The 23,593-nt window shown below is 41.8% G+C and overlaps 1 protein-coding gene across 8 annotated transcripts in view; it reads left to right on the top strand.

Annotated features, from left to right (window-relative positions):
• The window catches only part of Mark3 (microtubule affinity regulating kinase 3), a 116,496-nt gene that overhangs the window by 12,881 nt on the left and 80,022 nt on the right, over window positions 1–23,593 (top strand). For all 8 annotated transcript variants that reach the window (XM_045154286.1, XM_045154288.1, XM_045154287.1 and 5 more), the window contains exon 2: window positions 13,219–13,410. In XM_045154286.1, coding sequence (XP_045010221.1) covers window positions 13,219–13,410 — 192 coding nt within the window. The remainder of the gene's footprint in view (window positions 1–13,218; window positions 13,411–23,593) is intronic.

Here is a 23,593-nt window from a genome sequence, read left to right on the forward strand (position 1 = left end):
ATGTCTCACTTCTCCTTCCTTTTTCTTTTCCCCTGATGCAGGGTCTACTCTAGTCTAGGCTGATTTAGAACTTACTATGTAGTTCCTGGCTGGCCTCAAAACTCACTAAGATCTTCCTACCTTACTCTCCCATAGTGCTGGGATTAAATAGGAGAGCTACAATGCCTGGCTTTTTAAAAAAAGTATTTATTTATTTATTTTGAAAGGAAGAGGGGGTGGGAAGGAGGCAGATAGAGAGAATGGGTGCACCAGGGCCTCCAGCCACTGCAAACAAACTCCAGATGCATGCGCTCCCTTGTGCATCTGGCTTACATGGGTAGTAGAGAATTGAACTGGGGTCCTTAGGCTTTGCAAGCCTTAACCACTAAGGCATCTATCTCTCCAGCTATTTAAAATTTTTTTTTCTGGGGGCTGGAGAGATGGTTGAGCGGTTAAGGCGCATGCCTTTGAAGCCTAAGGACCCAGGTTCGATTCTCCAGGTTCCACGTGAGCCAGATGCACAAGGAGACGCATGCGTCTGGAGTTCTTTTGCAGTGGCTGGAGGCCCTGGTGCACCCATTCTCACTTTCTCTCTCTCCCTCCCTCTCTCTGTCTCAAATAAATAAAATATAGATAAATAAATGTTTAAAGTTTTTTTTCCATTGAGACATTTTATTTATGTGTATGTTTTACATCCCTAGAAAAATAATTCTGGGATTTTCCCTCTTGTGTGTTTTTGTCTTGCTTCTTCATGGTCCATGATGCCAGCTTAGGTTGTCAGTATAATGAAACCAAACTGATGGGACTAGAGCATATAAACCTTTGAGCTCCACATCACATCTGGGGCTGATCACTCTACACTTGCTTAGCCTGCCTGTGAGCTTCAAAATTTTCCCAGCTTTGTGAGCATCATTTCTTTCAAACTCATCAATGTAACCCTTACGTTATGGGAAAACCAGACAATGACTTTGAATCATGGTCTACTGAGGACCTGGTGTTTGCCTTTGTTCTTTTTCAGCATTTTTGATGTTCTTGAGTATCTAGCATGACATTCATGTGCACTACAAAGGGAAAGATGGTTTAAAGAAAGCTTTTAAAATTTTTCTTTTTTTCCCCCTGAGGTAGGGTCTCTAGTTCAGGCTGGTCTCTAGTGCAGGCTGACCTGTAACTCACTCTAGTTCCAGGCTGGTCTTGAGCTCATAGGGATCCTCCTACCTCTGCTTCCTGAGTGCTGGGATTAAAGGTGTGGCACTATGCTAGGCTCTACTTTAAAATATATATATATTTATTTGCAGAGAGAGAGAAAGGATGAATATGACCGAGAATAGGCATGTCAGGGCCTGTATGTAGCCACTGCAAATGAACTCCAGGTGCATACACCACCTTGTGTATCTGGCTTACATGGATTCTGGGAAGTTGAACCTGACTCCTTGGGCTTCGCAGGCAAGTACCTTAACCACTAAGCAATTTCCCCAGCCTTCTATTTCTTTATAAAAACTTATTTATTCGAGAGAGGGACAGATAGAAAGATGGAGAGTGTATATGGCCATGCCATACCCCCTGCCTCTGCAAACTACTCTAGATGCATGCATTACTTTGTGCATTTGACATTTACATAGATAATGAGGACTTGAACCTTGGCTTTCAGGCTTTGCAAGCAAAGGACCTTTAAGACTGACCAATCTCTCCAGCCATATATATATATATATATATATATATATATATATTTAAATTTTTATTTCTTTATTTGAAAGAGGTAAAGAGGCAGAGAGAAGGAGAGAGAGAATGGGTGCGCCAGGTTTATCCAGCCACTGTAAACAAACTCCACAGGCATGCGCCACCTTGTGCATCTGGCTTTGTCTTTGTCTTTGCAGGCAAGCGCCTTAACCACTAAGCTATCTCTCCAGCCCCCCACCAATATACATTTTATTTATTTGCAAGCACAGAAAGTGCGTGCACACAAGAGAGGGAGGGAGGGAGGGTGAGTGAATGCATGAACATGAATGGGTATACCAGTGCCTCTAATCACTGCAAATGAATTTCAGGTGTATGTTCCACTTTGCGTATCTGGCTTTTTATGGGTCCTGGGGAATTGAACACAGGTTATAAGGCTTTGCAAGCACTTTTTAACCACTAAGCCATCTTTCCAGCCCCTTCGATCACTTTCATAAAGAGTGGGATGGTGGTGGTTGGGGAGATGGCTCAGTGGTTAAGGCACTTGCCTGCAAAGCCTAACAGACCCTAGTGTGATTACCTAGTACCCATGTAAAGCCAGATGCACAAAATGGCACATGCATCTGGAGTTTGTTTGCAGTAGTACTATGCCCTGGCACACCCATTGTCTCTCTCTTTGCTTGCAAATAAATTAATTAATTAAAAATAGAAAATAGAGAATAAAAGGTGGCTTGTTGGAAGGAGTCTGGGCCTAGAGGTGAGAGAGGAAGGAAGATGGACACCTGAGACTGGTTGAGGGAAAGGCTGAAAACACTTAAGATTTTGCTGACAAGATGTGGAGCAAAGTTAACACCAGTACAGAAGAGAAGTTGAGATTTGAGTTACAGATTTAGGCTGTACATAATCTTTTATTTATCAGAAAGTAAGATTATCTACCCCTTGTTGTGATTAAAGAAAATAACACCTATAAATTGCTTACTTTAAACTTTATGGTAGGGTTTCTGTGAATGTTAATTCCACCTTAAGGTTGCTTTTGTAGTGTTATTTTGGATAAAGTATATTCTGGTGTAAAAAGTGAATAATCTAAAGACTTTGATTTAATATTGAAAACTTTGCTTTATGGTGCTGAGAATAGAACCCAGGGCCTCACATGCATTTGGCAAGCACTTTACCACTGAGCTATGTCCACAGTCCACAACTCTTTTTTTGGTTTTATTAGGGCTAAGTACTCAACTATGTAAAATTAATGCTCTAGGACTGGGAAGATGGCGCAGTGTTTAAAGGTGCCTACTTGGAAAGCCTGCTGGCCAATATTTGATTCTCTAGTATTTTCATAAAGGCAGATGCACAAAGTGGTGCATGCATTTGGAGTTTGTTTGTAATGGCAAGAAGCCCTGGTGTGTCTGTTGTCTGTCTGTATGTCTCTGCTTGCAAATAAATAATAAAAATAATTAAAAAATCAATACTGCTAGAAAAATCTGCTTGGCTGTGTATTTATTTAGCTGTTTAACACCTGTTGTTTGCTAAGTCCTGTGTACTGCCAAGTACTTGAGTAGGAGGTGACTGATGAAGCTTTTGGGAAGGAAAGGGACAGGTTAGTGAAAAAGGTGAAGATAACACATTGCCTTCAGTCATGGTGTCATTGGCTTAGATTTGCATACTTAAGATAGCAAAAGTCTTGTTTCCTGGTTTCTGTGTGTAAGGTGAAGAGATCATAGTGGGAGAAGGGTGCTGATGATGAGCTCTTCCCATGAGTGCTGTGATGGTAGAAATGGAGAAGTGACATATTTGAGAAATTAAGGATGATTTAGAAGTGAGGGGAGATGGGTGTGGTGACACACGCCTTTAATCCCAGCATTCAGGAGGCAGAGGTTGGAGGATCACTGAGTTCGAGGCCACCCTGAGACTACACAAGTGAGTTCCAGGTCAGCCTGAGCTACAGTGAGACCCTACCTGGGGGGGAGGGGAATTAAAGGCTAGAAGTGAGGGGAGTTGGAGGAGGAATGACAGATGACTTGGTAAATTTCTCTGTGCAAGAGAGAGTGGTTTCATCACCACCACCAGCAACAATAGGATGAGGTTTGGGGGGAAAGTAACAAAAGTCATTTCCCTATAGCAGGTTATCTTAACCTTGGAATGGTTTAACATTTTTAAAGTTGTTTTATATTTTATTTATTTATTAGAGACAGACAGAGGGAAGGAGGGAGGGAGAGAGAGAGAGTGAGTGGAGAGAATGGGCGCTCCAGGGCCTCTAGCCACTGCACACAAACTCCAGACGCATGCACCACTTTGTGCATCTGTTTTATATGGGACTTAGAGATCGGGCCTTGGGTCCTTAGGCTTTGCAGGCAAGTGCCTTAACCACTAAGCCATCTCTCTAGCCCTTGGTTTATTTATTTATTTTTTTTTCAATTTTTCAAGGTAGGGTCTCACTGTAGTCCAGGCTGACCTGGAATTCACTATGTAGTCTCAGGGTGGCCTAGAACTCACAGTGATCCTTCTACCTCTGCCTCCAGAGTGCTGAGATTGAAGGCGTGTGCCACCATGCCTGGCTGGTTTAACATTTTAAATTACTAATTAATTTATTAGAGAGAGAGAGAGAGAGAGAGAGAGAGAGAGAGAGAGAATGGGCACACCAGGGCCTCTAGCCACTGCAAACAGGGGGCACCTGGTTTACATGGGACCTGGAGAGTCGAACCAGGGTCCTTATACTTCGCAGGCATGCGCCTTAACTGCTAAGCCATCTCCAGCCCTGGTTTAACTTTTTTTATTTTTTTATTTTTTTTGAGGTAGGGTCTAACTTTAGCCCCGGCTGACCTGGAATTCACTATGTAGTCTCAGGGTGGCTTTGAACTCATGACAATCCTCCTATCTCTACATCCCCAGTGCTGGGATTAAAGGTGTGCACCACTACACCTGGAGAGTTTTAGTTTTATTTATTTTTTCTTTTTCTTTCTTTTCTTTTCTTTTTTTTCTTTTTCTTTTTCTTTTCTTTTCTTTTCTTTTCTTTTCTTTTCTTTTCTTTTTTTTTTTTTTTAAGAGAAAGAGGAAAGGGGACAGAGAAAGAAAAAGAATGAATAGGTGCACCAGGGCCTCTAGCCATTGCAAATGAACTCCAGATGCTTATGTGAGTTCCAGGTCACCCTGGGGTTGATTGAGACCCTGCCTCAAAAAAAGAAATAAAAAGGGTCTGGAGAGATGGCTTGACGGCTAAGGCACTTGCCTGCAAAGCAAATGGATTCAGGTTCTATTCCCCAGGATCCACATAAGCCAGATGTACAAGGTGGCATATGTGTCTGGGATTTGTTTGTTTGAGGCCCTGGCACTCCTGATCATTCTTTCTCTCTCTGCCTTTCTCTCTCAAATAAATAAAATTTTTTAAAACAAATAAAAATGACTGAAAAAAAGAGATTATGACAAGCTAAAAGTAACTATTGCTTAAAATGCTTTATTTATTTAAGAGAAAAAGAGGGAGATAAAGAATGGGTGATCCAAAAACAGACATGTAGATCAGTGGAACAGAATAGAGGACCCAGATGTAAGTCCAGGTAGCTATAGCCACCTGATATTCGATAAAAATGCCAAAAATACTCATTGGAGAAAAGACAGCCTCTTCAGCAAATGGAGTTGGGAAAACTGGATATATTTCTGCAGAAGGATGAAAATAGATTCTTCTCTCTCTCCATGCACAAGAATTAAGTCCAAATGGATTAAAGACCTTAACATCAGACCTGAAACTCTGAAACTGCTAGAGGAAAAAGTAGGGAAAACCCTTCAACAGATTGGTCTTGGCAAAGACTTTCTGAATACAACCCCTATTGCTCAGGCAATAACACCACAGATTAATCACTGGGACCTCATGAAATTACAAAGGTTTTGCACTGCAAAGGACACGGTGAAAAAAGCAAAGAGGCAACCTACAGAATGGGAAAAAGTCTTTGCCAGCTATATATCTGATAGAGGATTAATATCTAGGATATACAATGAACTCAAAAAGTTAAATAATAAGGAAGCAAACAAGCCAATCAAAAAATGGGCTTTGGCCGGGCGTGGTGGCGCACGCCTTTAATCCCAGCACTCAGGAGGCAGAGGTAGGAGGATTGCCATGAGTTCAAGGCCACCCTGAGACTACAGAGTTAATTCCAGGTCAGCCTGGACCAGAGTGAGACCCTACCTCGAAAAACCAAAAAAAAAAAAAAAAAAAAAAAAGAAAAAGGGGGGCTTTGGCGTTAAATAGAGCATTCTCAAAGGAAGAAATATGAATGGCATATAAGCATCTAAAAAGATGTTCTACGTCACTAGTCATCAGGGAAATGCAGATTAAAACTACGTTGAGATTCCATCTCACTCCTGTCAGATTGGCCACTATCATGAAAACAAATGATCATAAATGTTGGCAGGGATGTGGAAAAAGAGGAACCCTTCTACACTGCTGGTGGGAATGCAGTCTGGTCCAGCCATTGTGGAAATCAGTGTGGAGGTTCCTAAAACAGCTAGAGATTGATCTACCATATGACCCAGCTATAGCACTCCTAGGCATATATCCGAAGGAATCACCTCATTTCCTTAGAAGTAGGTGCTCAACCATGTTTATTGCTGCTCAATTTATAATAGCTGGGAAATGGAACCAGCCTAGATGTCCCTCAACTGATGAGTGGATAATGAAGATGTGGCACATTTATACAATGGAGTTCTACTCAGCAGTAAAGAAAGATGAAGTTATGAAATTTGCGGAAAAATGGATGGACCTGGAAAGGATTATACTAAGTGAGGTAACCCAGGCCCAAAAAGCCAAGTGCCACATGTTCTCTCTCATATGTGGATCCTAGCTACAGATGAGTGAGCTTCTGTGTGGGAATGAAAATACTTAGTAGCAGAGGCCAGTAAGTTAAAAAGGAGACATAAAGGGAAGAAAAAGGAAGGGAGGAGGGTACTTAATAGGTTGATATTGTATATATGTAAGTACAGTGATTGAGTTGGGGAGGTAATATGATGGAGAATGGAATTTCAAAGGGGAAAGTGTGGGGGGGGGAGGGAGAGAATTACCATGGGATATTGTTTTATAATCATGGAAAATGTTACTAAAAATTAAAAAAAAAAAAGAATGGGTGATCAAGCCAGGGCTCACAGGCTTTACCTTTAACCGCTGAGCCATCTCTCAGCCCAGATTTTAGCATTTTCTCTCTCTTTCTTCTTCTTCTTTTTTTATTTTTTGGTTTTTCTAGGTAGCGTCTTACTCTAGCCCAGGCTGACCTGGAATTCACTATGGAGTCTCAGGGTGGCCTTGGACTCAAGGCGATCCTCCTACCTCTGCCTCCCGAGTGGTGGAATTAAAGGCATGCGCACCCGGCTTAGCATTTTCTTTTAATTTCAGTTTATTTATTTGCAAGCAGAGAGAGGTAGAGTGGAAACAGAAAGAATGGGCACACCAGGTTCTTCAGCCATTGCAAATATACTCTAGATGTATGCACTGCTTCGTGCATCTGGCTTTGGTACTGAGGAATTGAATCTGAGTCATTAGACTCTGCAGGCAAGTGCCTTAACTGCTGAGCCGTTTCTCCAGCCTCAGATTTAGGCATTTTCTATTGCTGTTCTGCTAAGGAAGATGAGGGCTTTGTCTCCCCTTGTCTTTCAGCTCCCCTTTTCTCTCCATAGTTGCCATTGTTTAGATCATTGCCTAGGGTGCATACTGTTATGGTCAGTGTGGTGCTTTCACAGCTGACCTGTATACTTGCCATGATAATTCTTCTTTCTTTGCACTTATTTCTGCCCTCCCTGGAGTTACTGTGTTTGCTTGCTTGTTTGCTTAGACTTTCCTGACTCTGGCGACATCTTATTTAACACCTGTCTAGGCTGCTGTGTTGGCTAGGCATGCGGTACAGCAATCTTGGGATCTCCTGTCACTGCTTTCCCTAAGTATCCTTTATGCCTTTTTTTGTTGGATTCTGTTTACTTCACCTCCTTCCTTTCTCTTTTTTCTTTTCTTTTCTCGAGGTTGGGTCTGGCTGTAGCTCAGGCTGACCTGGAATTCACTATGTAGTCTCAGGGTGGCCTCGAACTCACAGCCTACCACCTGCCTCCTGAGTGCTGGGGTTAAAGGCATGCGCCACCACGCCCAGCTCCCTTCCTTCCTCTTTCAGGGTTCATTCTCAGGTCTTAACTGGAGTAGTTCATTAGTGATTTCCTGAAAAAGCTGCTGGAAGGCAGTTTTTAAATCCTTAAGTGTTTGAAAACATTGTTATTCTGTCCTCTCACTGGATTGGTATTTCAACTGCATATAGAATTCTAGACTGATAAACTTTTCTCTTAGAATGACACCAAAAAGGGCAAGAGGAAAGGTGTCTGGCTAGCCGCCCCCCCCCCCCCCCCCCCCCGCTTTTGGAGGTAGGGTCTCACTTTAGCCCAGGCTGACCTGGAATTCACTTTGTAGCCTTGGGGTGGCCTCGAACTCACAGTGATCCTCCTACCTCTGTGTGTACTACCATGCCCAGCTCGCTCCCTCACTCCCTCCCTTCCTTCCTTCTGCTTGTTTTTTAGTTTATTCACAAGTAAGGGATGGCGGAGGGAGCATCAGGGCCTGTTCCCACTGCAAATGAACTCGATGCATGTGCCTCTTTATGCACCTGGCTTGATGTGTGGGTACTGGGGAATCAAATCTGGGTTGGCAGGTGTTGCAAGCAAGTGCCTTTAACTGCTTAGCCATCTCAGTATCCTTGTTCTCACTTGGGCCTTGTTTTTTTTTTTTTTTTAAAGTTTTTTTTTTTAATTTTATTTATTTATTTGAGAGCGACAGACACAGGGAGAAAGACAGAGGGAGAGAGAGAGAGAATGGGCGCGCCAGGGCTTCCAGCCTCTGCAAACGAATTCCAGACACGTGCGCCCCCTTGTGCATCTGGCTAACGTGGGACCTGGGGAACCAAGCCTCGAACCGGGGTCCTTAGGCTTCACAGGCAAGCGCTTAACCGCTAAGCCATCTCTCCAGCCCTCACTTGGGCCTTGTGTCCTCAGGCACATAAAACCTTCATCTTGTCTTCTGTCCCCTTCTTTCTCCTCCTCTCCCGTTTCTATGTAGTGGTGTCTCACTGTGTTGTCTAGGCTGATCTTAAACTTCTTGAGTCTAAATGCACATTTTTGCCCTTTCTAGGGAACCTCCAGGGTTTCTGTTTCTGTTGTTTTGCCATGGTAGAAGAGGAGGATCTAGGGGATGTGTTATTTAATAGATTGTCACATTCTTCTTTCTGCTTTACCTTCACTCCCACTTCCAGAGGTGCTATCAGTACTGGGCCTTGATTAGTAATAATCAAAATTTCCATTATCTTCATAACTGGCTAGGAATTTATCCTTGTATATATAAAAGATATTTTCTTTTGTTTTCTAGTTTCTGAAAAGTATGATTTGTCACTATTTTTTTTCTTTTGAGACAGGGTTGTAGAGATGGCTCAGTGGTTAAAAGCACCTGTTCATAAAACTTGCTGGCCAAGGTTCAGTTCCACAGCAAAAGTAAAAATAAAGCCAGAGACATGTTCATAAAGTGGCTTACATGTGGCATTCATTTTCAGTGGCAGGAGACCCCCAAAACACATGCACACATGCATAAATAAATTTTTAAAATAAATAATTTAAATTGGGGCTGGAGAGATGGGTTAGCTGTTAAGGCACTTGCCTGTGAAGCGTAAGGACCCAGGTTTGATTTCCTCAATACCCACGTAAGCCAGTGCACAGGGTGGCACATATGTCTGGAGTTCCTTTGCAGTGATTAGAGGTCCTGGTGTGCCCATTCTCTCTCTCTCTCTCTTTTTCTGTATCTTCCCCTCTCTTGTTCTCTCAAAAATAAATACTAAAAAAAATAAAATATACAGTCTCTCTCTGCTTGCAAATAAATTGTATGTGTGTGTATGTATGTATGTATGTATATATATATATATACACACACACACACACACACACATACATAAATATATATATGTAAATATATATATATATATATATATTTATTTATTTATTTAAAGTGGGACTGGAGAGATAAGCTTAGAAATTAAGGTGTTTGCCTATGAAACCTAAAGACCTAGGTTAGCTTCCCCATTACCTTGTGCACCCTACCCCCACTGCTTGCAAATAAACAATAAATGAAATATTTAAAAAAATGAAATTTGACTTTGTGAATCTCCTAAGAGTTGGAAGATGGCTGCTTGTTGTCACAATTTGGCATTGTAGATTTTTTTTTTTTTTTTTTTTTTTTTTTTGGTTTTCCGAGGTAGGGTCTCACTGTATCCCAGGCTGACCTGGAATTCACTCTGTAGTCTCAAGGTGGCCTGGAACTCACAGCAATCCTCCTATCTCTGCCTCCTGAGTGCTGGGATTAAAGGCGTACGCCACCACGCCTGATTTTTTTTTTTTTTTTTTTTTTTTGAGGCAAGGTCTCACTCTAGCCCAGGCTGATCTGCAATTCACTATGTATTCTCAGGGTGGCCTTGAACTCACAGCAGTCTTCCTACCTCTGCCCCCAGGGTGCTGGAATTAAAGGCATGCACCATCATTCCTGGGGAAGATTTTTAAAAAATTTTTTTTGTTCATTTTTTTAATTTATTTATTTGAGAACGACAGACCCAGAGAAAAAGGCAGACAGAGAGAGACCGAATGGGCGCGCCAGGGCTTCCAGCCACTGCAAACGAACTCCAGACATGTGCGCCCTCTTGTGTATCTGGCTAACGTGGGTCCTGGGGAATCGAGCCTGGAACCGGGGTCCTTAGGCTTCACAGGCAAGTGCTTAACCACTAAGCCATCTCTCCAGCCCAGATTTTTTTTTTTAAACATTTGGAAAACATGCCCATTTGTTAAGGAGATGCCTTTAAAAAATTTTTTTTTGTTTATTTTTATTTATTTATTTGAAAGTGACAGAGAAAGAGGCAGAGAGAGAGAGACACACACACAGAGACAGACAGGCAGGCAGACAGACAGAGAGAGAGAATGGGCACGCCAGGGCCTCCAGCCACTGCAAATGGAACTCCAGACGCATGCACCCCTTGTGCATCTGGCTAATGTGGGTTCTGGGGAATTGACCCTTGAACCAGGATCCTTAGGCTTCTTAGGCAAGCGCTTAGCCGCTAAGCCGTCTCTCCAGTCCCCCCTTCTAAAAAATTCAATTAAATTTAGTTTTACTTAGTTCAGAGAGATAAAAGGTAGACACAGAGAGAGTGTGTGTGCTTCAGGGCCTTCAGCCACTGCAGGTAAACTCCAGACACATGCACCACCTTGTGCATCTGGCTTATGTGGATCCTTGAGAGTCGAACCTGAGACCTTTGTCTTCACAGGCACATGCCTTGGCCGGTAAGCCATCTATCCAGCCCCTGGCTTGTTATTTTAAATTAGAAACAGTGTTTGGGGGCTGAGTGTGGTGGCAGGCATGCCTTTATCCCAGCACTTGAAAGGATCACTGGTGAGTTGGAGGCCATCCTGAAGATTACATATATATATATATTTGGAAAAAACCCTCAAATCAAAGGCAAAGATATGTGGGCACATGTCTTTGTTCAGAAAGAGGTGAAACATATAAATTAATAAATTGTAAACCTGGTATCTCCTGTCTTCTTATGTGGATAGTACCAAAGTAGGTAGTCTGAAATTTCAGGTTGATTCTCTGCTCCATAAATACAAAGGCACAATTCATTATCTCTGTCTGTCTGTCTTTCTCTTGGGTTTATGAGGCAGGATTTCACTCTAGCGCAGGCTGACCTGAAATTCACTGCGTAATCTCAGGGTGGCCTCAAATTTATTATGGTAATCAAGCCAGGCGTGGTGGCGCATGCCTTTAATCCCAGTACTCAGGAGGCAGAGGTAGGAGGATCACCGTGAGTTTGAGGCCGCCCTGAGTCTCCATAGTGAATTCCAGGTCAGCCTGGGCTAGAGTGAGACCCTACCTCAAAAAAAAAAAAAAAAAATTATGGTAATCCTCCTACCTCTGCCTCCGGTGTGCTGGAATTAAAGGCATGTGCCATCATGCCCTACTTTTTATTTTATTTTATTTTTTTATGCCTAGCTTTTTAAAAGGCACAGTATTTTGGGGGGCCATTTTTTAAACAAAATCTAAAAGGTGGGCTGGAGAGATGGCTTAGCGGTTAAACGCTTGTCTATGAAACCTAAGGACCCCAGTTCAAGGCTCAATTCTCCTGGACCCACATAAGCTAGATACAATAGGTGGCACATGCACCTGGAGTTTGTTTGCAGTGGCTGGTGGTCCTGGCGTGCCCATTCTCTCTCCACCTGGCTCTTTCTCCGTCTGTCACTCTCTAATAAATAAAAATAAACAAAAAATTAACCTAAAAGTTGTGTGTGTGTATACATACAATTTTGGGGGGGGGGTTCCCAGGTAGGGTCCTCACTCTAGCTCAGGCTGACTTGGACACTATGTAGTCTCAGGGTGGCCTTGAACTCATGGTGTCCTCCTACCTCTGCCTCCTGAGTGCTGGGATTTAAGGTGTGTGCCACCATGCCCAGCTCTAAAAGATATTTTACATGTATGTCTAAGGAATATTTTGTGTCTTTTGGTTGTATAATGGTTTGCAGTCTGTAGATCTTCTAAATATAGCCTCGAAATGGAATTAATGTGTAAAACAGACAATGAAATGGAGTGTTTGTTTGCAGGAGATTGTCTTAGAATTTTTTACTAATCACTTATGTGGCCATATCCTCATCCATCCATGAGTGGTGACATTAGCATTCTGCTCCTTCCCAGACAGAGGTGAGATTCAGATGTGTTCTGTAGTGGATAGCATATAGGAAAGTTAAGTTGTCTGAGTGTGGAATGTAGTCCTATTTTGTGTGATAACTATATACTTAAATAATACAGTTGCTCCTCAGTTGCCTTTAGCTAAAAAATGCCCCTAGTCATACCCATTATCTACACAAATGTCAATATCAATATTTAGATTAGCCTACCTTATGTACTCAGGATGCTTACACTAACCTATAGTTTTGAGAAAAAAAAAAATCACTTACTAAATAAAGCCATTTTGTACAAACTTGGGAGGCTGAGGCAGGAGGATCACTGAGTGTTTGAAGCCAGCCTAAAACTAGTGAATTCCAGGTCAGCCTGGGCTACAGTGAGACCCTACCTCAAAAAAACAAAAAGAAAGGGAAAAAAAGGTATCTTGTAATTTACTGAATACCTGAATCCAGAATAGTGCTAGCCATACAGTGCACCCTAGAGTCCCTACCATAGCTGACGGGGTGTGTTCTATTATCAATAGCCCAGGACATTTGAAAAATTTGAAATCCTGTTTCTACTAAATGTATTACATGATAAAGTTGAAAACTCCTAAGTTGGGAACTGACTCAATTCTTTCTAAATAGCTTTTTTGAACTGCAACACTTGACATGATGTTTCTTCTCAGTTTCTTGTTTTCCTCGTAAATTTGTGTTCTGTGGTTCAGTTCCTTTGAAGTGTTGGACACTTTAAGTATTAAATTGAAAGTCTTAATGTTTTGTTTCTTCAACTAGAAACTCTTAAAACTTGGCAAGCACTGCATGTTCTCTCATTTCCTTATCTTTGTGTACGTTACATTGTAGCATACTTCACATGGAGATGGGAGGCAAGAAGTTACCTCTCGAACCGGGCGCTCTGGAGCTAGGTGTAGAAACTCAATAGCTTCCTGCGCAGATGAACAACCTCACATTGGAAACTACAGACTGTTGAAAACAATCGGCAAGGGGAACTTTGCAAAAGTGAAATTGGCAAGACACATCCTTACAGGCAGAGAGGTAAATACTTGTGCTGCTTCTGTCCTGATGCTTGTACTATTGCTAACTGAAACTTTTTTTTAGGAATGTGACATGTTAACTATGTGGGAGTTCTTTTGCTTTCCCATCATTGCAAATGTAAATATGCTGAGTGAATAATCTACCTTGAAGAATAAAGTGTTTTGTTATTTTTCAGTGGAAAGTTCAATAAAAGTATCTTGAACTTCATGTATTCACTTCTGTATAGAAGTGCATGGTGTTGCAATTTAGTAATTGTATTTATAGATTTATCCCATAAGTTTCCTTACTTCTCTGAGGACTTCTGATTGCCCGTGTTTGCTAGGTTGAGCAGGAAGGCACAGGCCTTCTTGGCTTTTTCCTCTGCTGTATTTCTTATCAGAAGAACATGAGTTCACATTGAGATCACAGAATTTACTCCCTCCTCATTTTCTTGTGTAGTGCAAAGCCTTTTTGCTGCTATGACACAGTTCTTTTGTTTAGGTCTTTGCATTTGCTGTCCTTCTGCCTGCAGTACTCTTCACTCTTCTTTCTGTGTGGGACCACTTCTAGGATTCCTCAGAAATAAGACTCCTTAAAGATCCTGGGAATTTCCTTATGTAGGTCTTTGGCTTTGTCTTTTCCCTCTACTCTGTAAGGGTAAATGTAGTATTTAATACAGTGTTTGGCACCTGATACACATTAGTAGATACTTGCTCAATGACTACAATAACATAACTGAAAGAAGCATTTATTTATTTATTTATTTGCATGTGTGTGTTTGTTTGTTTATGAATGAAATGGGTCTCACTGTAGCCCTGGCTGGCCTTGAGCTCACAATAATCCTCCTACATCAGACTTCCAAGTGCAGGGATTAAAGGCATGTGCTACCACATCCAGCTGAAAGAAGCTTTTAAAAAATTATTTATTTGAGAGAAAGAGGCAGGTAGAGAATGGATGTGCTAGGGCCTTTATCAAATGAACTTGAGATGCTTGTGACATCTTGTGCATCTGGCTTATGTGGGTCCTGGAGAATTGAACCTGGGTCCTTAGGCTTCACAGGCAGGTGCCTTAACTGCTAAGCAATCACTCTAGCCCCCCCTTTATCTTTTTATTTATTCATCTTTTTTGAAGTAGGGTCTCACTCTAGCTCAAGCTGACCTGGAATTCACGATATATTCTCAGGGTGGCCTCAAACTCCAGGCAATCTACCTACCTCTACCTCCTAAGTGCTGGTATTAAAGGTGTGTGCCACCATGCCCGGCTCGTCCCCTTTACCTTTTTGTTTTTTTTTATTTTTTATTTATTTATTTTTTTTCGAGATAGGGTCTCACTCTAGCCCAGGCTGACCTGGAATTCACTATGGAGTCTCAGGGTGGCCTCGAACTCCCGGCAATCCTCCTACCTCTGCCTCCCGAGTGCTGGGATTAAAGGCGTGCGCCACCACGCCCGGCCCCCTTTATCTTTTTAAAAGATATTTTTTATTTATGGATTTGCGAGAAGAGAGACAGAATGGCCTCTCTTGACATATGCATCTGGCTTTACATGTGTACTGGAGAATTGAACCCAGGTTGTCAGGTGTTGCAAACATGAAAGTAACTTTTACCACTGAGCCATCTCCCCAGCTCTTCCTCCCAAGTGTTGGGATGAAAGGCATGCACTATCATGCCCGGCTTTCTTTTGGGCTTTAAAAAAGTTTTCATTTATTTGAAGAGAGAAATTGAACTGTAAAACTGTCAAAAACAAAAACAAAAACAAAAAGCTGGGCTTGGTGGCACATGCCTCTAATCCCAGCACTCAGGAGCCAGGAAGTAGGAGGATCACTGAGTTCAAGGCCAACCTAGGACTACATAGTGAATTCCAGATCAGCCTGGGTTTGAGTGAGACCCTGCTAAAAAAAGAAAAAAACAGAAAAGATGTCAAAATTTTTTTTTTTCATTGTTAAAGTTACCAAATCTGGTATTTCATTAAGCAGTTTGAATAGATTAATGCACCATTCTTCCTGCTATGTTCCCCCCAGGGATTTGGTGTTTGTTTGCTTTTTCTTATGTTTATGGATATTTTAATACCTTTCAGCGTCAGGGTGTTAGGCTCTTTTGGCCAGGAAGTAGAAGATAAACTTTTCCCAGGGGTGATTGTGGGATCTCTTACCTTAAGGCCATTGGGGAGCCCTTCTCCCATCCAAGTACTAATCAGGCCCAACCCTGCTTAGCTTCCCAAATAAGAGGAGATCATTTAGAGTGGGTGATATGTCTGTAGACGAGAGCCTTTTTCATGCACAAGCTCTTTATCCCTATTTTGTAATTTCCCACTTTGCTTCTAGCATCAGAGTAACAAAGTAGAATTTCCCAGAACTCTACAGTGCATGTGGCAGATACACTTCTCTCATGTAAGTTCTCGCACCTAGAAGACCTCCTTGTCTTTATATCCCTTCTGTCTCCCACCCGTGGCCCACCTACAACTCTGGGAATGAGTTGGGTAGTCTTTTCCAGCCTGTAGCTCCCGAGGTACTACAACGGTGCTTCATAGTTTCTCTTGGTGACTTCAGTTTCTCACTTCCAAACTCTCTAAGCACCAGGTTTAGGCCAAGATTAATTTGGTGGTTGAGTCAATCCAGTTTAGGTGAAAGAGGGATTAGAAATTTTTTTCTTTTTAAAATATTTATTTATTTATTTATTTATTTATTTATTTATTTATTTATTTTGTTAGAGAGAGAGAGAATGGGCATGCCAGGGCCTCCAGCCACTGCACACGAACTCAAGACACATGTGCTTCCTTGTGCATCTAGCTTACGTGGGTCCTGGAGAGTTGAACTGGGATCCTTTGGCTTTGCAGGCAAACACATTAACCGCTAAGCCATCTCTCCAGTCCAAACTTGTCTCTTATTTTTATTTTTTTATTCTTAAAATTTTATTTTATTGACAACTTCCATAATTGTAATTAATATCCTGTGGTAATCCCCTCCCTCCCCCCACTTTCCCCTTTGAAACTCCACTGTCCATCATATCCCCTCCCCTTCTCAATCAGTCTTTCTATTATTTTGATGTTATGATCTTTTCTTCCTATTATGATGGTCTTGTGTAGGTAGTGTCAGGCACCGTGAGGTCATGGATATAGGCCATTTTGTATCTGGAGAAGCACGTTGTAAGGAGTCCTACCCTTCCTTCAGCTCTTACATTCTTTCCACCACCTCTTCCGCAATGGACCCTGAGCCATGGATGGTATGATAGAGATATTTCAGTGCTGAGTACTCTTCTGTCACTTCTTCTCAGCACCATGATGCCTTCTGAGTCATCCCAAGGTCACTACCATCTGAAAAGAGAAGGTTCTGTAACCAAAAGTGAGAGTAGCATTAATATATGAGTATGGCCGGGCGTGGTGGTGCACGCCTTTAATCCCAGCACTCGGGAGGCAGAGGTAGGAGGGTTGCCATGAGTTCGAGGCCACCCTGAGAATACAGATCAGCCTGAGCTAGAGTGAAACCTTACCTCGAAAAACCAAAAAAAAACCCCAAAAAACAAAAAACAAATATATGAGTATGAACATTAAGAGAAGTGCTTAGTGGGCAGTTTGATAAGCATAGTATATACTTTTAGCCAGACAGCAGTAGATGCTACACCCTTAGGGCTCATGACTACCCCTGTTGTAGGTTTTCAATATCAGGTATGTATTCCTTCCTATGGAGCGGTTTCCCCCATAAGAGACTTGCCACTATTGCATCAGTTGGCTCATTTGGCCTGGCTGGCCAGATGTAAGGCTTGCAGTGTCCACTGCGGAGTATCTTCACTGGTGTTTTCTGTCTCTCTCATTGAGCTGCATGAAGCATGGCTTTTTTCCAGCTTTTGGTCAGCTGGTTTACATGGAGGAGTTTTTCAGCTCAGTTCCAGCATGATTTCTCAGTGACCTTGTAGCCCAAGTATGAGGAATCTTCAGCAGTAGGGTCTTACTATCTATTCCTGGTGGGAAACCAAGGGCCTCGGCAATGGTCTAATATTTTGGTGGCATCAGGGACCTCCCTGGCCAACAACTCACTGGAACGTATCCCATTCCTGGCACTAAAAATTTTCTAGTAACAATCTATGGCTCCTGAGTGTTCCATTGTCCAAAAAAGTAGGTTTTCATATGATATATTTATATCCTCTCAGATTTTGCTTAGCACTCCCTCCATCTTTCCTTTACTCAATCTCTTCCCCTGACCTCACTTAGCCTTTTCACCCCCATTAATCTGTTCTTCTACTTACATATATACAATACCAACCTATTATGTCCTCTCCTTCCCTTCTTTTCTTTTCCCTTTATATCTCCTTTCTAGCTTACTGGCCTCTGCTACTGAGTTTTCTTCCTATTCACAAAGAAGTCCAATCATTTGTAGCTAGGATCCACATGTGAGAGAGAACATGCGATGTTTGGCCTGGGTTATCTCACTTAGTATAATCCTTTCCAGGTCCATCCATTTTCCTGAAAATTTCATAACTTCATTTTTCTTTACCACTGAGTAGAATTCCATTGTGTAAATGTGCCACATCTTCATTATCCACTCATCAGTTGTGGAACATCTAGGCTGGTTCTATTTCCCAGCTATTGTGAATAGAGTGGCAGTAAACATGGTTGAGCAAGTATCTCTAAAGTAGTGAGATGAGTCCTTAGGATGTATGCCTAGGAGTGGTGTAGCTGGGTCAGATGGTAGATCTATTTTTAGCTATCTCAGGAATCTCCACACTGATTTCCATAATGGCTGGACCAGATTGCATTCCCACCAACAATGTAGAAGGGTTCCTCTTTTTCTGCATCCTTGCCAGCATTTATGCTCATTTGTTTTCATGATGGTGGCCAATCTGACAGGAGTGAGATGGGATCTCAGTGTAGTTTTAATTTGCATTTCCCTGATGACTAGAGATGTAGAACTTTTTTTTAGATGTTTATATGTCATCTGTAATTCTTTTGAGAACTCTCTATTTAGTTCCATAGCCCATTTTTTAATTGGATTGTTTGATTTCTTGTTATTTAATTTTTTGTGTTCTTTGCATATCCTAGATATTAATCCTTTATCACATGTATAGCTGCAAAGATTTTTCTCACATTCTGTAGGTTGCCTCTTTGCTGTATTCATACTATCTTTTGCTGTACAGAAGGTTTATTATTTCATGAGGTCCTAGTGGTTAATCTGTGGTTTTATTGCCTGAGCAATTGGGGTTATGTTCAGAAAGTCTTTGCCAAGACCAATATGTTGAAGGTTTCCCCTACTTTTCCCTCTAGCCATTTTAGAGTTTCAGGTCTGATTTTAAGGTCTTTGATCCATTTGGACTTAATTCTTGTGCATGGAGAAAGAGAAGGGTTTATTTTCATCCTTCTACAGATAGATATCCAGTTTTCCTAACACCGTTTGCTGAAGAGGCTGTCTTTTTTCAGTTATTTTTTTTTGTTGTTGTTGTTGTTTGTTTTTTGAGGTAGGGTCTCAACTCTGGTTCAGGCTGACCTGGAATTAACTCTGTCATCTCAGGGTGGCCTTGAACTCATGGCAATCCTCCTACCTCTGTCTCCGGAGTGCTGGGATTAAAGGTGTGCGCCACCACGCCTGGCTTTTTTTCAATTTTTTTATTAACAACTTCCATGTTTATAAACAATATCCCATGGTATTGCTCTCCCTTCCCCCACCTTCCCCTTTGAAACTCCATTCTCCATCATATCCCCTCCCCCTCTCAATCAGTCTCTCTTTTATTTTGAGGTCATCATCTTTTCTTCCTATTATGATGGTCTTGTGTAGGTACTGTCAGGCACTGTGAGGTCATGGATATCCAGGCCATTTTGTGTCTGGAGGAGCACGTTGTAAGGAGTCGTACCCTTTCTTTGACTCTTAAATTCTTTCCGCCACCTCTTCCACAATAGCCCCTGAGCATTGGGAGGTGTGATAGAGATATTTCAGTGCTGAGCACTCCTGTCACTTTTTTCCAGCACCATGTTGCCTTCTGAATCATCCCAAGGTCACTGACATCTGAAAAGAGAAGATTCTCTACCAAAAGTGAGAGTAGCATTAATATAAGGGCATAAACATTAAGAGAAGTCTTACTGGGCAGTTTAATAAGCATAGAATATACATTTAGCCATATAACAGCAGACATTATACTCCTAGGGCTCATGACTACCCCTGTTTTAAGTTTTCAGTACATTTGGTTTATGTGAGTCCTGGAGAACTGAACCATACATGTGCCTTCTTGTACATCTGGCTTATGTGGGTCCTGGAGAATCAAACTGGGGTCTTTAGGCTTCTCAGGCAAACACCGTAACTGCTAAGCCATCTCCCCAGGCTGAGGCTGTCTTTTGAGATTAGAAGCTTTTCACGAGATGGCTCAGATGTTAGGGCACTTGTGTGCAAAGCCTAATGACCCCAGTTTGATTCCCCAGTACTAATGTAAAGCCAGATGCACAAAGTTGTGCATGCATCTGGAATTCATTTACAGTGACTAAAGTGCTGGCACACCTAGTCTCATATTTATTTTCTCTCTTCCTTCCCTCCCTCTGTCTCTTTCTCTCTCTTTCTGCTTGGAAAGAAAGAAAGAAGGGATAAAAAGGAAGGAAGGAACAAAGGAACTTCTCAGGCATGCATACATCCTGTTAAATCTTTAATGCTGAGAATACAATAGCTTTGATAGAATGACTGTTTTATACAATTTGTTGAAGCTGAATACAACATATTTGAGCTTCTTTTTTGAATAGGCAGTCCCTGAAGGTGAAGTATGGAAGAACAGAAGCAGAGTAGAATCTTTATACTAAGAAGAGTACATTATGCAGATCTAGAAGAAAAGAGCAATTGCAAAGTCTAATCATAACCTAGAGAAGATCAGAGTAAGAGGAATGAGAAAGGCCACAATGCTGATGGATTTAGCCCTGAGAAGGAGGATAAAAACATATTGGTGGCCAGCAAAGAAGGAGACAGGCAGAGAGATAGAGAGAGAAAGAGAGAGAGAGAGGGGAGAGTGGGCGCGCCAGGGCTTCTAGCCACTGCAAATGAACTCCAGACAAGTGTGCCCCTTTTTGCATCTGGCTAACATGGGTCCTGGGGAATTGAGCCTCAAACTGGGGTCCTTAGGCATCATAGGCAAGTGCTTAACCTCCTCCCCTAACCCCAAAAAACTTTAAAAAAATCTTTTTTAAGCCGGGCATGGTGGCTCACGCTTTTAATCCCAGCATTTGAGAGGCAGAGGTAGGAAGATCACCATGAGTTCGAGGCCACCCTGAGATTCCATAGTGAATTCCAGGTCATTGTGGGCTAGAGTGAGACCCTGTCCCCCAAAAAAAATTTTTTAAAAAATTTATTTGTGGATGTTTTTATGTGTGTATGGGCTTGTCAGGATCTCTTGCCTTTGCAAGTAAGTGCCAGACATATGCACCACTTTGCATCCAGCTTTAGGTGCTTGTGGTGAGAGGCTTTGCAGACAGGTACCTTTAATTGCTAAGCCATCTCTCCAGCACCTATTTTTGTACTCTTAATACTATTAATACATTTATTTTATTTATTTATTTATTTATTTTCAAGGTAAGGTCTCATTCTAGCCCAGGCTGACCTGGAATTCATTGTGTAGTCTCAGGGTGACCTCAAACTCAAGGTGATCCTCCTACCTCTGCCTCCTGAGCACAGGGATTAAAGGCGTGTGCCACCATGCCCAGCCATTTTCTTTTTTTCATTCTCTTCATTGGTAGAGAATGGGATTTTTCCAGAGACCATGGATCCGAACAGATAGAATGCAGAAACAAATGAAAACACGTCATAATAATACATAATGGGTTTATTGTTAATTTGAAAGAAATGCTTATTTTTACAATTTATTGGTTTTCTTTTCTTTCTTTTTTTTTTATTTGGTGGTGTTTTCTTTGAATGCAGTATATATTGACAGATAGAACCCTCACTTGGGGTTGTTATCAGTCCTTAAGAAGAGTATAAAGGGCACCAAAAAGTATGAGAACCTTTCACATAGACTTTCAAATCTTTTGCCCTAGACTTTGGCTGCAAGTACTTTCTTCCATGGTATATTTATTGGATCTGTGCTCTGTAGTGTACACAGTGGAAAACATAGTTGCCTCCATTTTGTGGGGTGGGCTTTTGGACCACTCTATAACTTATGTACAAATCTGAATTAATTTATACTTCCTAATCATGTCAAAGCCTCTGTCAACTTACATTTCCCTGTTTTGGAAACTTTTTCACTCCCCTCTACTTTCTGTCGCTCCCCTCTCCTCCCCCTCTCCTTTCTTCTTCTTCTTCTTCTTTTTTTTTTAATGAGAGGAGATAATAGGCATGCCAAGGCCTCCAGCCACTATAATCAAACTCCAGACCTGTGCACCATCTTCTATGCATGTATAACCTTGCATCATAATTGTGCGCCTGGCTTACATGGGACCTTAAGAGTTGAACATGAGTCCTTAGGCTTTGTAGGGAAGTGCCTTGATGGCTAAGCCATTTCTCCAGCCCCCTCCCGCCCCCACCACTTTTGTTGTTTTGTGAGGTGGGGTCTTGCTCTAGCCTGGGCTGACCTGGAATTCACTGTGTAGTCTCTAAATGGTCTCCAATTCATAGCAATCCTCCTACCTCTGCTTCCTGAGTGCTGGTTTTAAAGGCATGCACCACCTTGTGTATCTGGCTTTACATGGGTGCTGGAGAATAGAACTCAGGTTTGTATGTAGGCTTTGCAGGCAAGCACCATTAACTCTGTGTCATCTCTCCAGTCCTTCTTTTTTTTTTTCTTTCTTCCCTCTCCTTTCTCTTTCTTAGTTTTAGGGATTAGTCCCAATGTCTCATGCATAGTAAGCAAATATTCTACCACTGAACTATACTCTCAGCCATCAATACAGGCAGTGATGAGTCTACCGTGAGGATGCTGATGTAGAACCCATTTGCTAAATATTAATAAAACTGATTTTTTTCTCCTATTTATAGCTAAGAAATGTACTTTATTCAAAGTTATAGTTTCTTCTTATATCCCAGGTGGCTTTTTTTTTTTTTTTAATACTGTGTTTGTATATACTTGGCTCTTTCTGAATAAAAGATACTGAGATGGAAATTGGGGATAAGGAGATTTTGGGCCCCTGCCCCAAAGTTATGTCCTGTACTATATAGACTTTTATTTTTTTTTAGTTTGGTTCTTTGAGATAGGGTCTTGTTCTAGCCCAGGGTGACGGGGAATTCACTATGTAGTCTCAGGGTAGCTTAGAATTCACGGCAATCCTCCTACTTGTGCCTCCCAAGTACCAGGGCTAAAGGCATGAACCACCATGCCCAGCCTGTATAGACTTTTATATTGGCTGTATCCCATACTCTGTAGTCTTTTTTGTTTGTTTGTTTGTTTGTTTTTTTGAGGTAGGGTCTCACTGTGGTCCAGGCTGACCTGAAATTAACTGTGTAGTCTCAGGGTAGCCTTGAGCTCACAGCAATCCTTCTACCTCAGCCTCCTGAGCTGGGATTAAAGGCATGCGCCACAATGCCCCAGAACCTTTTTTTTTTTGGTAAAATATTTTTATTTTTATTTGCTTATTAGAAGGGGGTAGGCAGAGAGATCGGGCACTACTCCAGGGACTCCAGCTGTTGCAAATGAAGTCCAGACAAATGTACTATCTTGTGCATCTGGTTTACATGGGTCCTAGGGAATTGAACCTGGGTTCTTTGGGTTTGCAGGCAAGCACTTTAACCACTATGTCATCTTTCTAGCCCTCATGGTTTTTTATGCTAGTTAATCCTAACACTGTAGCTTTTGTATTGTTTCAAGGCTATGATCTGTATTGCAGCTTCTATCCTGTGCTGTAAATCCATCTGTGTTTCTTTTTTTTAAAATTTTTATTAACATTTTCCATGATTATAAAATATATCCCATGGTAATTCCCTCCCTCCCCACCCCCACACTTTCCCATTTGAAATTCCATTCTTTTTCAAGGTAGGGTCTCATTCTAGCCCAGGCTGACCTAGAATTCACTATGTGGTCTCAAGCTGGCCTCTAACTCATGGCAATCCTACCTCTGCCTCCTGAGTACTAGGATTAAAGGTGTGTGGCACCAAGCCTGGCATTCTTTTTCTTTTAAAAAATATTATTTTTAATTGGGAGAACGAAAGAGGTGGTGGGGGGAACAGTTGTGAATTGGTGCTCCAGGGCCTCCAGCCATTGCAAACAAACTTCAGTTGCATGTGATACCATGTACCTAGCTTATGTGGGTACTGGGG

The sequence above is a fragment of the Jaculus jaculus genome, chromosome 7 (assembly GCF_020740685.1).
Source record: "Jaculus jaculus isolate mJacJac1 chromosome 7, mJacJac1.mat.Y.cur, whole genome shotgun sequence".
NCBI lineage: Eukaryota > Metazoa > Chordata > Mammalia > Rodentia > Dipodidae > Jaculus > Jaculus jaculus.